This window comes from Sorex araneus, chromosome 1 (genome assembly GCF_027595985.1).
Source record: "Sorex araneus isolate mSorAra2 chromosome 1, mSorAra2.pri, whole genome shotgun sequence".
Lineage (NCBI taxonomy): Eukaryota > Metazoa > Chordata > Mammalia > Eulipotyphla > Soricidae > Sorex > Sorex araneus.
In genome coordinates, this window is record NC_073302.1 from 81,936,800 (window position 1) to 81,950,300 (window position 13,501).

A 13,501-nucleotide genomic window follows, 5' to 3' on the forward strand; every position below is an offset into this window, starting at 1 on the left:
CTTGGATTTATGCAAGTCTTTGTTTGCATGCGTACTGTATGTTTTTCTGATTTTCTTTCCTACTACCTTGTGTAAGTATCTTTGCAAACATCTCAGTGTGTTTGTGTGTGTGTGTGTGTGTCTGTGTGGTAGAGGGGTGGGTACATGGGAAGGGGGGATAAAAGTAGGGGAAGGGACTAGAATAATAGAATTACTGTACAGGGTAAGACACTGACTCTATAAAAATGAAACAAATTGCTAATTTTTCTTTCTTGTTTTTTCTGTGGCTATTAGAAATGAGCAACTGATAATACATGATAATAAAACTTAATTTATTGTATTCTGTGGGGGGTTTTACATACCCGGTGATGCTCAGGGTTTATTCTTGGCTCTGTGCTCAGGGATCACTCCTGTTGGTGTTCAGGGGACCATATATGGCTTGGGGATTGCTCCTGGGTCACCTATATGCAAGGCAAGCACCCTCTCTGTGAACTTTTACTTTGGCCCCTATTTAAATTTTTTTTTAATTACTTATTTGGGTTTTGGGCACATCCAGAATTTTTCATGGCTTACTCCTGGCTCTGTGCTCCGGGATCACTTCTGGAAGTGCTCATGGAGCCATATGAGGTGCCAGGGATAGAACTGGGGTAAGTTCCATCAAAGCAAGTGCATTAACCCCTGTACTGTCTCTCTAGCCCTGATGGACAACACACAGTATCTGCACAAATGACAAAGTGGCTACCACAATAAAGTTAGTCATACACCTGTCACCTCACATAATTATTTTGTTTATACACAGTTAAGAACTTTAAAAAAATATCTTCTAGGAGGTTGGGGAGATAGTGCAGTGGAAAGGACCCCGTTTCATTTCCCAGTGTCACAAATGGTCCTCCAAATCCCATCAGCTGTGATACCTGAGCACCAACAGGCTTGAACCAAACAATCAGACAGACAGACAGACAAACAAAAAAACCCTTAAACAACAGCAACAAAAACTCTCTCCTAGAAACTTTCCAGTATTCAATACAGTACCATTAGTTACAGTCACCAGGTTGTACATTAGGTCTCCAGAATTTATTCCTCTTGTAACTGGGAGTTTGTTTCCTTTGATCACCTTCACATATTTCCTCTACCCCCTCCCCCAAGCTATTGTCCAGTTCCGTATAATTGAGTAAAGCTGTCAGGAGTGGGAGAGAGTGTATGTACTAGTCATGTGGCCCAGCCCCTCCCCAGCTTACAGATCAAGCTCAAAGACTGCACCAGCTCTACTCACCCTCATTGCAGGGCGTGGCTTGTTGGAGTGGGGGATGGACTCTTTCTACCCAATGCTGCCCCTTCCTCACCTGTCATTCATCATGCAGGGTCCCAGCTAATTGTAAGGGATGCAACAAGTCCTGTGAGCCATAGCCAAAGCTGACATTGTCCTTCCACTTTGAAGGTAGTGTGAAAAATTCCTTAGATGGAATCTCATCATCCTCAGGCCCAGCCCCCTGGTGCTCTCCTGGCATTGGGAGGCCCAAAAAACTCAGTGACAATGGGCACCACTGGTCTAAGGTCACTGGGACTTTATGATATGCTCTTACCTTTGGCTTTTCTTTGTCATTGGATGAAAGACAATGGAACTTCCAGGTAATTAAAGAACAACTTGAGTTCTGGTTTGTGAGAGTTAAGGATGCTTCTAGCTGATGGCCTTTGATGGAATAGTCTATATACTTCCTTCACAGGGTAAACCGTGCCCTGATGATGAAGAAGAGAAATATACTGACAACAAACTAAAACCCATAGAAAAGATTTTAAAAAATCAGATAGGTACAAAATCTTTTTAAATTGTCAGATTCTCTGAGTGCATGTTTAGTTGCAGAAGGTCCATGTTTGGTGTACCAGGACCAAATGTTCCCACTGACCCCCAAGTCCCACCACTGTTGGGTGGAGACTCAAGTTTAAAACCCAAAATGAAAATGAGCAAGCAAAAATAACATCTCTTGCAGATATAATATCCACATTCAGTATTTTAGCCTTTATATATTTATTGAGTCTATATGCATATTTAATATATATAAATGCTTGTTTGCCAACATGCACATATAAATAGTAATTTCATCAGTATTTCTCATCCAATCTTTTTTTTTGTTTTCTTTTTGGGTCATACCTGGTGATGCACAGCAGTTATTCCTGGCTCTGCACTCAGGAATTACTCCTGGCAGTGCTCAGGGAACCATATGGGATGCTGGGATTCAAACCCGGGTCGGCCACGTGCAAGGCAAATGCCCTACTCACTGTGCTATCACTCCAGCCCCATCTCATCCAATCTTATTTTATGCTGCATCTTATTTTTTTTGTATTCCTTTTTTTAAAAAAAAAAATGACTGTACTTTAGGTAATGTAGTTACAATAGTGTTCCTTGTTTGCTTATTTTACAGTGAATTCCTAAAGAAGTTCTCACTTTAAATTTATTTCTGAGCAAGCATATCTGTGTATTATTATGTATTTATACACTGTCATACCTTCTTTGCTATATATTGCCTAACAATAGACCAAAATGTTCTTTGTAGAAAGCGTCCAGTATATAAACAGCCAGTAGATAGCATCTGGTATTTTCCTTCCATCAGCAAGCTCCGGTCTGCTGCAAAGAAGGGCTTGGGAAGAAGGCTGAGGAGATTTAAAGGAGAAAACGGGTTGGTAGTAGCTGATAAGAGCAATAAATGGTCAGTCATTCTCTAGAATTTTAGTTTCATTTCATAAAATTACAAAACACCCTTGGCTTGGGTTGCTGTGTAGTCAGAAGAGATGTAAATATAACCAAGATGTTTTTCCTCCTCTGTGACAAATCACTTGAAGAAAGAGGGAGGTGTGATAGTTGGGAAATCCAGCCTACGTCTCTCGGTCTTTAAATATTTGTGATAAATTGTTCTTGTGTGTGTGTGTGTGTGTGTGTGTGTGTGTGTGTACTTTCGGGAATCCCCCCAACACACACAGAAGATTGTTTCAGAAGTTTCAGAACTGTTTGGTCCACAACTGCTAATGTCTATTGGTGTAGGAATCTTCTAGAATGACACTATTGAAGCCAAGGATTGTGCCTTCGCAGAGTGGAAACTGGCCATTTGCCAGAATAAGGTCAGCCTTTTCTAGAATAATGAGTAGGGTTTGAGAAAGAGAGGAAAAAGGCAAGTTGGAAGACTTTAGGAATGGAGGTGGGTGGAAATCATACATTTCTGGAAGGTCATCCGCCCAAATTTGTCTGATGCTAGTGTTATTGGAAGGAGTGAATGACACATCTGTATAACTCTTAGTTGATCTTGTGTATAGTTAGCCATGAACTATTTGTATCTATTATTATTTTATGATCATGAAATTTGTTATGTTATTATACTGAATGATAATTTCCTGCGGGTGACCATGTCCAGACATGAATAAGCCAAAGTTGAGCACGGTTGGAGTGGACTAACGTGTTATCCAGTGGGATCTACTCTTTCTCTGCCCTGTCTTCTCAGCCTTGGGCACAGGTTTTTGCTTCAGGCTGTTGCTGCTTGCCCTCTCAAATTATCCTTGAATACATAGTATTCAAGCCATTAGCCATTTCACTTTCTCCCCTGCCCTCTGGAAGATGAAAGATCATTTCTTGCTGCAAATGAGGCAACCAACATCTGCACATCTTAATAGAGGAAGAGGGGCAAGAAAATAAAATAAAAAGCCTTATGGGAAAGATAATGGTACGTCTGTGGTGAAGGTTGTGTGCCCCTGTCAGTTCCTCCCTATGTCTCATGACCTAAATTCAGTCCTGTTTTCTTTTCTGAACTAGTAAGGCTGAAGGGTTGGAATTACCCTTTTATTATCCTAGAACCCTTGAGTCAGGGATAAATTATAGTACCTCTGGGTTTACTCATGGATCTTCCCTGTCCCTGTGTGAATATATGCATCTATTATTGTGAGGGCACACATGTGTGTCTGGAAGAAAAATCTGTATTCTTTGAGGAGAGACAAAAGACTCTTGGCTGCTGTGCAATTGATTTGTTTTTTTTTTGGTTTGCTTTTTTGGCCACACCCTGCTGCACTGAGGGCTTATTCTGGGCTCTGCAATCAGGGATAACTTCCAGGGGGACTGTATGTGGTGCCAAGCCTGGGGTCAAAACCCAGGCCAGCGGTGTGCAAGGCAGATGTCCTACCCATGTACTATTGCTCAGGCCTCTGAGAGCACCCAATAAAACTTTTCTTCCCAGGGTGGATTTTATTATGGATAACCAGTGTTCCTCACTGTCACGACAAATTCTAGAAGAGATTCTGGGTAACTTGGGTACTTGTGTCTTCCCAAAGTCTCATATCATTTTCTTCTGTCTGTGCACAACAACTGGAATGGGACAGGAGAATTGGATTCCTGCAATAACTTGAGCTTTGTTGGTGGGTCTGGGTTGAACATAGGTATAAACATTCCTGAGCCCATTTTATAACATCAAGAGAATATTAATAGCCTTAGTGTGCGCAGAGGAGATTATGTCAACTACGTAACACAACTACTGTTTTACAGTGCTTTCAATAGTAGTAATTTTAATGGGGGTGGGAAGTATGGGGAAAACCGTAATTTTTATTGTGCATACACCTGTATTCTTAAAGGTAGTGATTCAAATTCTAAATCTTGGCTTATAGCAATGCATGAAATCTTTGGGTTGATATTCTTTTCTTCACTTAACTAGTCTAAAAGCAAAATGTCTTGGCATAAGGATTTGGGAGAGAAATCCACTATACTTTGTCATTGAAGACAAGATATTTATGGCTAGATGATTGATTTATCTTGTTTTTATTTTTTTATTAAGTGTTGTCTTAACTTTGCCTCTGAACTGAAGCACTGAAGTAAATGCATTATCAGCAATGAGCTGTAAGAGGTATTATTCATTTTTGTCCCATGAGGCAAGTTCTAAAAGGTGGGGACTGTTACTCTCAGTGCCTTGCACCTAGATAATCTGTGACAAAGATTTAAAATTAATATTATTATTAATTATAAGTAGCATATTGCATTGGCCTAGTGCATGGCAGTATGCAGATTGTTTTCACATTTTGTGAACCATGGGGTGTTTCAGTCTATAAGATTATAAATTGCATTTTTTTATAATTTATCTTTAGTTTATATCCCAATACCAGCTGCATAATAGATGTTTAAAACTGTATAACTAGCCTCAAAATTAACTATTGGGGTACATACTGAATTTATAAGTATTTTATCTTTACACAAGAAGAAACTAAATTTCAAAGATGTTTATGACTTGCTTAAGGCCATACAACTGATAAGGGCAGAAATAAGACTTGTTCCTTTTTCCAAAAAATTGGAATAAGATGGCAGTGTAGGATTTTCCTGACAGTAGTATAGTTTGCAATAAGAAACTTAGGTTTCTTTCCAACTCATGGGACAGGTTTTGGGAGAATTTGGGATTCTTACTAACAAAACAGTAGACTAAAGACTGGGAAAGGTGGGCAGAGAAGGTTGAGAGAGCACCTGACTTTTCATACCTTGAGGTTCCTGGGCTAAAAAAGTTCCAAACAGAGATCCTGAAAACATGGCAGTGCAGTTTAGATCAGAACTGCTCAAACTCTCTGGTGTAAGACCAGTAGCAGTTTCGGTTCCCATAATTACCAAGACCAATGCTTACAAAAATAAGTCATTGTCTTTTGGGGGGCTCACAACTGGTGTTCAGTGAGCCAGGGCTTCTCCTCAGCCAATCCTCAGCCAATTTCATGGCTGGATGGTTCAATGCTCATGCTACTAGGTATCAGTGGTGCCCAGTGGTGGTGGTAGTGGAAGGGGGGGTGGTAGGACATGCAATACCAAGGGTGAAGCTAGGACCTTGTGCATGTAAAACATATTCCTAATTCATTCCTAATTTTTCAACTTTTTTTTTTATGGAAAACCTATGACAAAATATTCGGTCTCTCCACAGTTCACAGGCAACGCCTTAGCCAGCATTGATTAAGATTTTTAGCACATTAAGAGACACTGCAGTTGCATTCACAGTGTCTTTCTATGCTCTCTGTTAAAAAAATTCAAATCACGATGCACAGGACTAGCACTAGGTCACAAATAGAAATATGTGTGTTGAACAAGAAGTTCCTTCAACTCTGTTGCTGAGGTACAACCTCACTTAGATCACTGTATCACTGTAATCCCATTGCTCATTGATTTGCTCGAGTGGGCACCAGTAACGTCTCCATTGTGAGACTTGTTATTACTGTTTCTGGCATATCGAATACACCACAGTTAGCTTGCCAGGCTCTGCCGTGTGGGCAGGATCTAGAAATACAAAATTATCCAGCCTAAGAGCTGGAGAGATAGCATAAAGGTCTAACATATGCATTGCATACAAGAGTCCTGGGCTCAAATCCCCAGCACCTCATGTTTCCCAATGCATTGCCAGGAGTTACCTCCCCCTCAAGCACAGAACACACTGTTGAATGTGGCTTGAAAATCATAAATAAATAAATACATAAATAAATAAGTAGCTGTCCAGACCAGTAAGTCAGTGGTACTGAGGATAATACCTTGGATGAAATGATCAAAGAAAGAAATGTTTAAAAAAGAAAAAAAGAGGAAGAAAAAAAAAGAGAGAAAGAGAAAGAAAAAGAAAGAAAGAAAGAAGAAAGAAAGAAAGAAAGAAAGAAAGAAAGAAAGAAAGAAAGAAAGAAAGAAAGAAAGAAAAAGAAAAGAGACAATTATTAAGAATGCATTAGATTTGTTTTTTTTTTTTTGGGTACAGACCATAACATCTTATTGACTGCTGTATAAGGTGCTATTAACTTATTTAAATCCTGCGAATTTCACATGTCTAAGGTGCCATTCTTTTTAATAAAGCACAGCATAGTTAGAGCTCTGAAGAATTTATATTAGTGATTTCTGCATTTAGTATCCTTGAAATTAAAACAACTGGTTACTCTGAATAGTTGATTAAGCAATTCTCAAGAGAAAATGGGCTCATAAGCCTCTGGAGAGAAGTTAATGTTTTCATTTTCCAATGGTGGGGAAATTCTCCTAAATCAGGGGTTCTCAAACTTGAATGAGTATACAAATAACTGTGGTATCTTCCTAAAACGCAGAGTAGACTTCGTAGGTCTGGAAGGATGCCTAAGTCTGTGTTTCCAACAGGCTTCCTCCTGGGTGGCACTGAGGCCTCGATGCTATTGCTGGTCTGGGGTGATTCTTTGGGGACAGGAGACCAGATATCAACCGGGTGACCCATAGCCATGAGAGCTGGCTTCACTTGCGTTTGTAGAAGCATTGCTCCCCATTTCAGCCCTGTTTGTGTGCTCTCGCCCCACATTGTCTCAGTGGCACTTTCTTATTTCCAGAGGCTTTGTCATTATGAGGAGACAGCAGTAGGAGTATATTTCGGTTGCTGGGTTTAATCATTAAAAACCTAAAACCAAGAACAAACACCGAACTCTGTTGTGCTTTGAGTATACATCTTCAGGGCAAAATGGCAACAGCTGCCACATACAATAAAGATCTCTTCAATTCCATGTCATTACAGGGCATTGCTTTGACATATATTTCCCCCTCCACCCCACACTTCCACCCTAATGTTTTGTAGATTGAATTTGAACAATCAGACATGTAAAGTTGGTGCTCTATTGATGTATTTTGAGCCCAACACACTCATCCACTCATTCTCTTATTTGTCTCCTGTGTCCAGACACCACCATTATAAATCCTACTGTGGAAAGTTTGGCAGTCCAGTTTGAAAATTATGAAGGCACATGTTAGGTTCAGTTGACTTGATTCTGCAGTAGCAGCATCTGTTAGACAAGTGAGTGACATAGGGCAGCTGTAAAAGAAGCTCAGTCCATTGATTTATTAGGGTTGTTGCATTTAATTGTTATCAGATAAAGCTTTTCATTTGAGGCTCCTGGGTTGAAAATAATTATAGAAATTTAAAAGCAGAAAACTATTTCGAAAAATATTTGTTTTCACATCAAAGTATGTGCATGTAAGCTACAGTGCTTTTCTCCATGTGGTACATTCCTGACCAAAAGTGGCTTTTTCTGATAAGTTTTCAAGTTGATGTTAGTAGTTTCTTATGAAAACATTATTAAGTCACATAAACCAAACTGAGTTTCCTAACTTATTTTTAGTGGATTGGAAGAGTGGTTCACTTATTGCCTCTAATTTCTTCATTTATTTTTATAGGTCATCTTCTATCGATAAAATGTTCCAATGACCTTTGATTGACAGACATTTATCTAGTTAAATATTCTGATGAGGGATTGGGAGGGTCTTTGTTATTAGGAGGGCTTTGTTTGAATGGTATTTATCATATTTATATTTGGCAGATACAGAATATTGAAGGAAATTGACTCCATCTCAAAGAGGAGTCATCTAGTCTGACCAACTCCCTTTACCAATGTGGAGGCAGTTATGGAGTTGTCTAAGGTCACAGAAATGTGACACTGAATCCCAGTGCTGGCTCCCCTACTTTCTGACGGTGTCTATGAAGTTGATCTAGGAATTTTCCTGGTGGGAGCCAGAGTGTTCCCTCTGATATGGTTCACTGCATTCCTGTGCCCTTGTATTTGAGGAGAAGCAGAGTGAACTCTGGCAAAGCAGGAATCCAGTTTCTGCAGCCAGACAGACTGGGTCCCCTCTTACCTCACTCTGTACAAGTTACATTGTACATTGACATTGGACAAGCCGCCGAGCACCTTAAATCCTCAGATGCAAAATGGGAAACTTTATAGTGGGATTTCTGTGAGGACTAAATGAGCAACTAATATACAGAGCAGTTACAGAAGATGGTAAGGTTTATTATATGTGTAATATATATGTTTGCAAAATGTCCATCTCTTGACTGTACTGAATGGTAGAATCAGTTTCCTAAATCATGAGTAGCATAACAAGATGAGTTATAATCAAATAAAAGAGAACATATTCGAGTGCATAGCATCTGTGCAAGATTTTGTGTGGGGTTATTTTTCTTCTTTACTTTTAATATCCGTGTGTGTGTGGGCTGGAGTGATAGCACAGCAGGTAGAGCATTTGCCTTGCATGCGGGTGACCTGGGTTCGATTCCTCCGCCCCTCTCAGAGAGCCCAGCAAGCTACCGAGAGTATCCCGCCTGCACAGCAGAGCCTGGCAAGCTACCTGTGTCATATTCAACATGTCAAAAACATTAACAAACAAGTCTCACAATGGAGATGCTACTGGTGCCTGCTCCAGCAAATTGATGAGCAACTGGATGACTGGATGACTGGATGACTGTGACGATGACAGGGAGAGAGGGAGAGAGAGAAAGAGAGAGGGGCGGGGAGAGAGATGACTGCCATTGTAAAGTGCATTCTTACTATGGATTGTAAGAGAGGGAAAGTCTGGATGCCTTTGCTCTAGGGACTGAAATAAGTAAAATCATTTCTTTTAGCACAAACTCCCTTGGATGTTTGGCAAGAATAGGACTGTGAAACTTGCACTGTGCTCTGTTGCAGAGGGAGACCAAAGGACAGTTTCTCGTTGACCACATCTGCAGCTACTACAGCCTGCTGGAGAAGGACTACTTCGGCATTCGTTACGTGGATCCAGAGAAGCAGCGGGTAAGAGAGAGCCTCTGTCCGGACCAACTTGGGCAAGTTGGGTGGGTACTGGCTGGGAGGGGTGCTGAAGCTCCTCTCGGAGACCATGCAGTGCATCCTTGTTCTTCTGGTTGTTGGCTACAAGAAACAGATCAACTCAGTTTGTATCTGTGAGTGACAAGCCCTGGCTATGTCCTCACAGTGCTGAGTGGGGCTAAGGAAAGACCTTACATCAGACTCTTCTAGAAAGCTATTGCCACCAGGCTGAAGAGACAGGGGTCCTGCGTCTTCTGAACCCAGATTTGTCAAAGCATCTCAGAGAGTGGCTACAGAAGAATCTTATTGTTGAAACCCCCTGAAACAAACACTCCAATGTACCTCACTATGTACAAAACCCTGTTGGTACGAAGGGGCTGAGGGGAGATAATGTTTGAGTGTGCGGGATTTCTTTTGAGGTTATGGGTATATTTGTAATTTGATATATGTGGTGGCCACACGGCTCTGTTGATGTGCTCAGTGTCACTGACAATGGACTCACTGACGTGGACTCTGCAAAATGGCGCACTTTCTGTGAAGTGATTTGGGGGCCTGAGAAGAAAAGAAGCTTTTGACAGCTAAGGCAGCAAAATGTTGTGACTGTTCCTTAGGCACCACCACAGTTGATGCCTCCCTCCCAGTTTCATTCCTGACTTAGATCTTGATGGCTCCTGTGCGAATGGATGGGGAGCTCTTGCTTCCGAGTGAGTGGAGCAGCCCGGCAGCCCATGCGTGTTCAGCCATGGCACATGCCGAACCCTCAGCCATGTGCAGTTCTCTCATCCAGCAAGTCCCTGTGCTCTGGCCCCACTCCTGTTTCCTGTGGCTCCCATTCGGGTCACCCTGCTGTTTGTACCCTGCTGTGCTGTCAGGCAAGGCTGCTTAAGGGTTCCTGGAGGCCATACTCTTTCCAGGTAGGGAAACAGGCTCGGTGCCGTGTTAAATTGGCTGCCCACCTTATCTCTGGTGTCTCTGGTCATTCCTCTGAACGAACCCCAGCCCAGCCCAGCCCCTTCTGCACTTGGCTTTGTATTAATTACTATTATGCAAGGAAAGGCTCACAGTGTAACAAAGAATATTTGAGGGATAGGTCAGATTTCCTTTAGAAACATGGAAAAGCTTGCTTAGCTCAAGAGATGAAGATTTGGGTTTTCTGGACCACTAGCAGGGCCTTTTTTGAGCCCGAATGAAAGGAGGGTTAGCGGGGTGTCAGTGAGGATATAGGGTGACATGAAGTTCTGGAAAGGATTGCTTTGGCATTTACTACTGAACTGCAGCGCTTCCCAGACTTTGTCTTGCATCCATGCTTGCTGTGGCTCTTATTCTAAATTTCCTGAATCCCTGGGGCCAGAAACATTTTTTTCTTTCTTTTTTCTTTTTTGTTTTTTGTGGCTGCAGAACAGGAGTGGGGTGGAGGACACACCCAGAGATGCTCAGGCCTTATTACTGGTTCAGTTATCAGGGTTACACTTGGTGGGGCTCTGGGGAACCAACATTGTTGCCAGGGACTGAATCTCGGTTTGCTGTGTGCGAGGTAAGTGCACTCCCTGCTGTACACTAGCCCAGGGTTACATTTTCTTTTTAAACACATTCCAATTATAATACCATTGCTACTCTCCTAGCTTTTCTCTTCTTACCAGTATTAGGAATTATTACATGGACATTCATGGATATTATTTCTTTGGCCTGTAAAGACATGACTGTTGAATGGAGAGAAAAGCAGTTTCAGAAACATTGTCACTTAAGTGACAGAGCATTTGATTACCTGGGAGAAGAGGTGGGCCTCAGGACGGCACCAAGAGGTGACTGAGAGCAGCGAAGCTGGGCTGGGGAGCGTCAGAGCCCCAGACCCAGGTTTGCGGGGGAGGGGGGGTGATAGGAGAGCTCTTCTGAGTGACAGAGCATTTGAATTTAGGTTTATGGCACAAATCCCTGTGGACCAGAAAGCCTCTGTGGAGTCCGTTACTCATCAAATCACCACTGCAAATCAGTTATTTCAGCAAAATTCTTAACAGCCAACCTGCAGAAGTAATTATAACTGCCATTAATGAATTATCTGTCATGTAGCACTGTAGCACTGTCCTCCCATTGTTCATCAATTTGCTCAAGCAGGCACCAGTAACATCTCCATTGTGAGACTTGTTACTGTTCTTGGCAATATCAAATACGCCACGGGTAGCTTGCCAGACTCTGCCGTGCGGGCAGGATACTCTCAGTAGCTTCCGAGGCTCTCCGAGAGGCATGGAGGAATCAAACCCAGGTCGGCCACATGTAAAACAGACACCCTCTCTGCTGTGCTATTGCTCCAGTCATGTACAATGAATTTTACTCATATGGTCTCTAGACATCCCCAGAACCCTGCAAGATAGGGAACACTGGAGGGATCTGTGGATGGTCTAAGGTTGCATCACTAACAAAAGTTGGAGAATGGATGGGATTTGAACCTTTGAAATGTAGCCTACACCAGGCATATGTCATTTTTGTGTAAAGTTCCAGTAGAAAATATTTTCAGTTTGTGATCTACACACTGCACACTGTAATTACTCAGTGCAATTGCTCTAGTGCAAAGTGGCCATCGTGAATGCCTAAATCCAGTGGACACGTTTGTGTTCCAGTAAAATCATTTTGTTAAACAATATAACATGATCCACTGTAGTTAGCTGACACTTAACCTTAAAAAAGATCTGGAAATGGCTCTCCATCCAGATAAGATCCAGAGCTGCTGCATGCAAAACGGACTCTCTGCTCCTAAAGACTATGATCCGAGAGGTCTTCTAACCCATTTTGGTACCCAGAGCGGCTTCTTACAGAAATGCAGTGAACTGAGCTAAAATATCAGAAATCCAAAGCATGTCTAAGGCTCAGACTTTGATTCCAATGACCACACTCCAGTGAAAAGAGTGATTTCTTGCAAAAATGGCTGATTTTAGAAATGGGCTAGGAAAGTCACAGAGCTCATAGAGTCTTCATTCTCAGCAATTAAAAGAAATTATTAAATGATGCCATTTCAGCAAGCCTGATTGTTGGGGGGAAATTCCAAACAATAATAGTGAATTATCTATTGAAATATTGAATGTATTCAAAGTATAGAGAGAATAAAGTGAAGATCCTTAGCTACTTAGGTGTAGGGCGGGTGGGAGAGGGGTATATTGGGGTTCTTGGTGGTGGAACATGTGCACTGGTGAAGGGATGGCGGTTTAATCATTATATGACTGAGACTTAAACCTGAAAGCTTTGTATTTTTTTCATGGTGATTCAATAAAATAAAAATTAAAAAAAAGATCTGGAAACTACCTAAGTAAATAAACTTTTTCATTCTTCTTTACCCACTCATTGGGGAGACAGTGAATAAAATACTAAGATATTGTTACAATTAAAATATATTATAAACATGGACTCATTAAAATATAACTACAGAAAAATTTTTACTGGTGCACATTCACATACTTACACTCTTAAGCCCTGTCCACTGAGAGAGGCCCAGAAAGAAAGGTGCTGCAGCAATGATAAGCATGTCTAGGGCTCAGACTTTGGTTCCAATGACCACACTCCAGTGAAAAGAGTGATTTCTTGCAAAAATGGCTGATTTTAGAAATGGGCTAGGAAAGTCACAGTTTGAGCCTGGGCATCTTGTTGTGGAGGCATAGAGCAAGAATGTACTCGTAAACTAAAAGAATAGAAAAGGCACAACATTAACTTGAAAATACTTCCAAAGGCAAATAGCAGAACCATAATAGAAAAAAAAATTAGTGTTAGAGTAAGAATTAGATAACATCCCTATACCTGGTAGAATAAACCATAGAATACATAGGAGAGGGAGAAGGAACAGCACTTCAATTTTCTTCTTAGAATACCTACTAATAAGTATAGAAGGAATGAGCGAACTACAAGTACCATTAAAATATAACAGTGATAATTTGTGGGCAACATCCATTTTGGATATTAA

The 13,501-nt window shown here is 41.3% G+C and overlaps 1 protein-coding gene across 3 annotated transcripts in view; it reads left to right on the forward strand.

The window, feature by feature from the left end:
- Positions 1 to 13,501, forward strand: part of FRMD3 (FERM domain containing 3) — a 318,111-nt gene that overhangs the window by 148,939 nt on the left and 155,671 nt on the right. For all 3 annotated transcript variants that reach the window (XM_004612971.2, XM_004612969.2, XM_055139945.1), the window contains exon 2: positions 9,436 to 9,540. In XM_004612971.2, the coding sequence (XP_004613028.2) occupies positions 9,436 to 9,540 (105 nt within the window). The remainder of the gene's footprint in view (positions 1 to 9,435; positions 9,541 to 13,501) is intronic.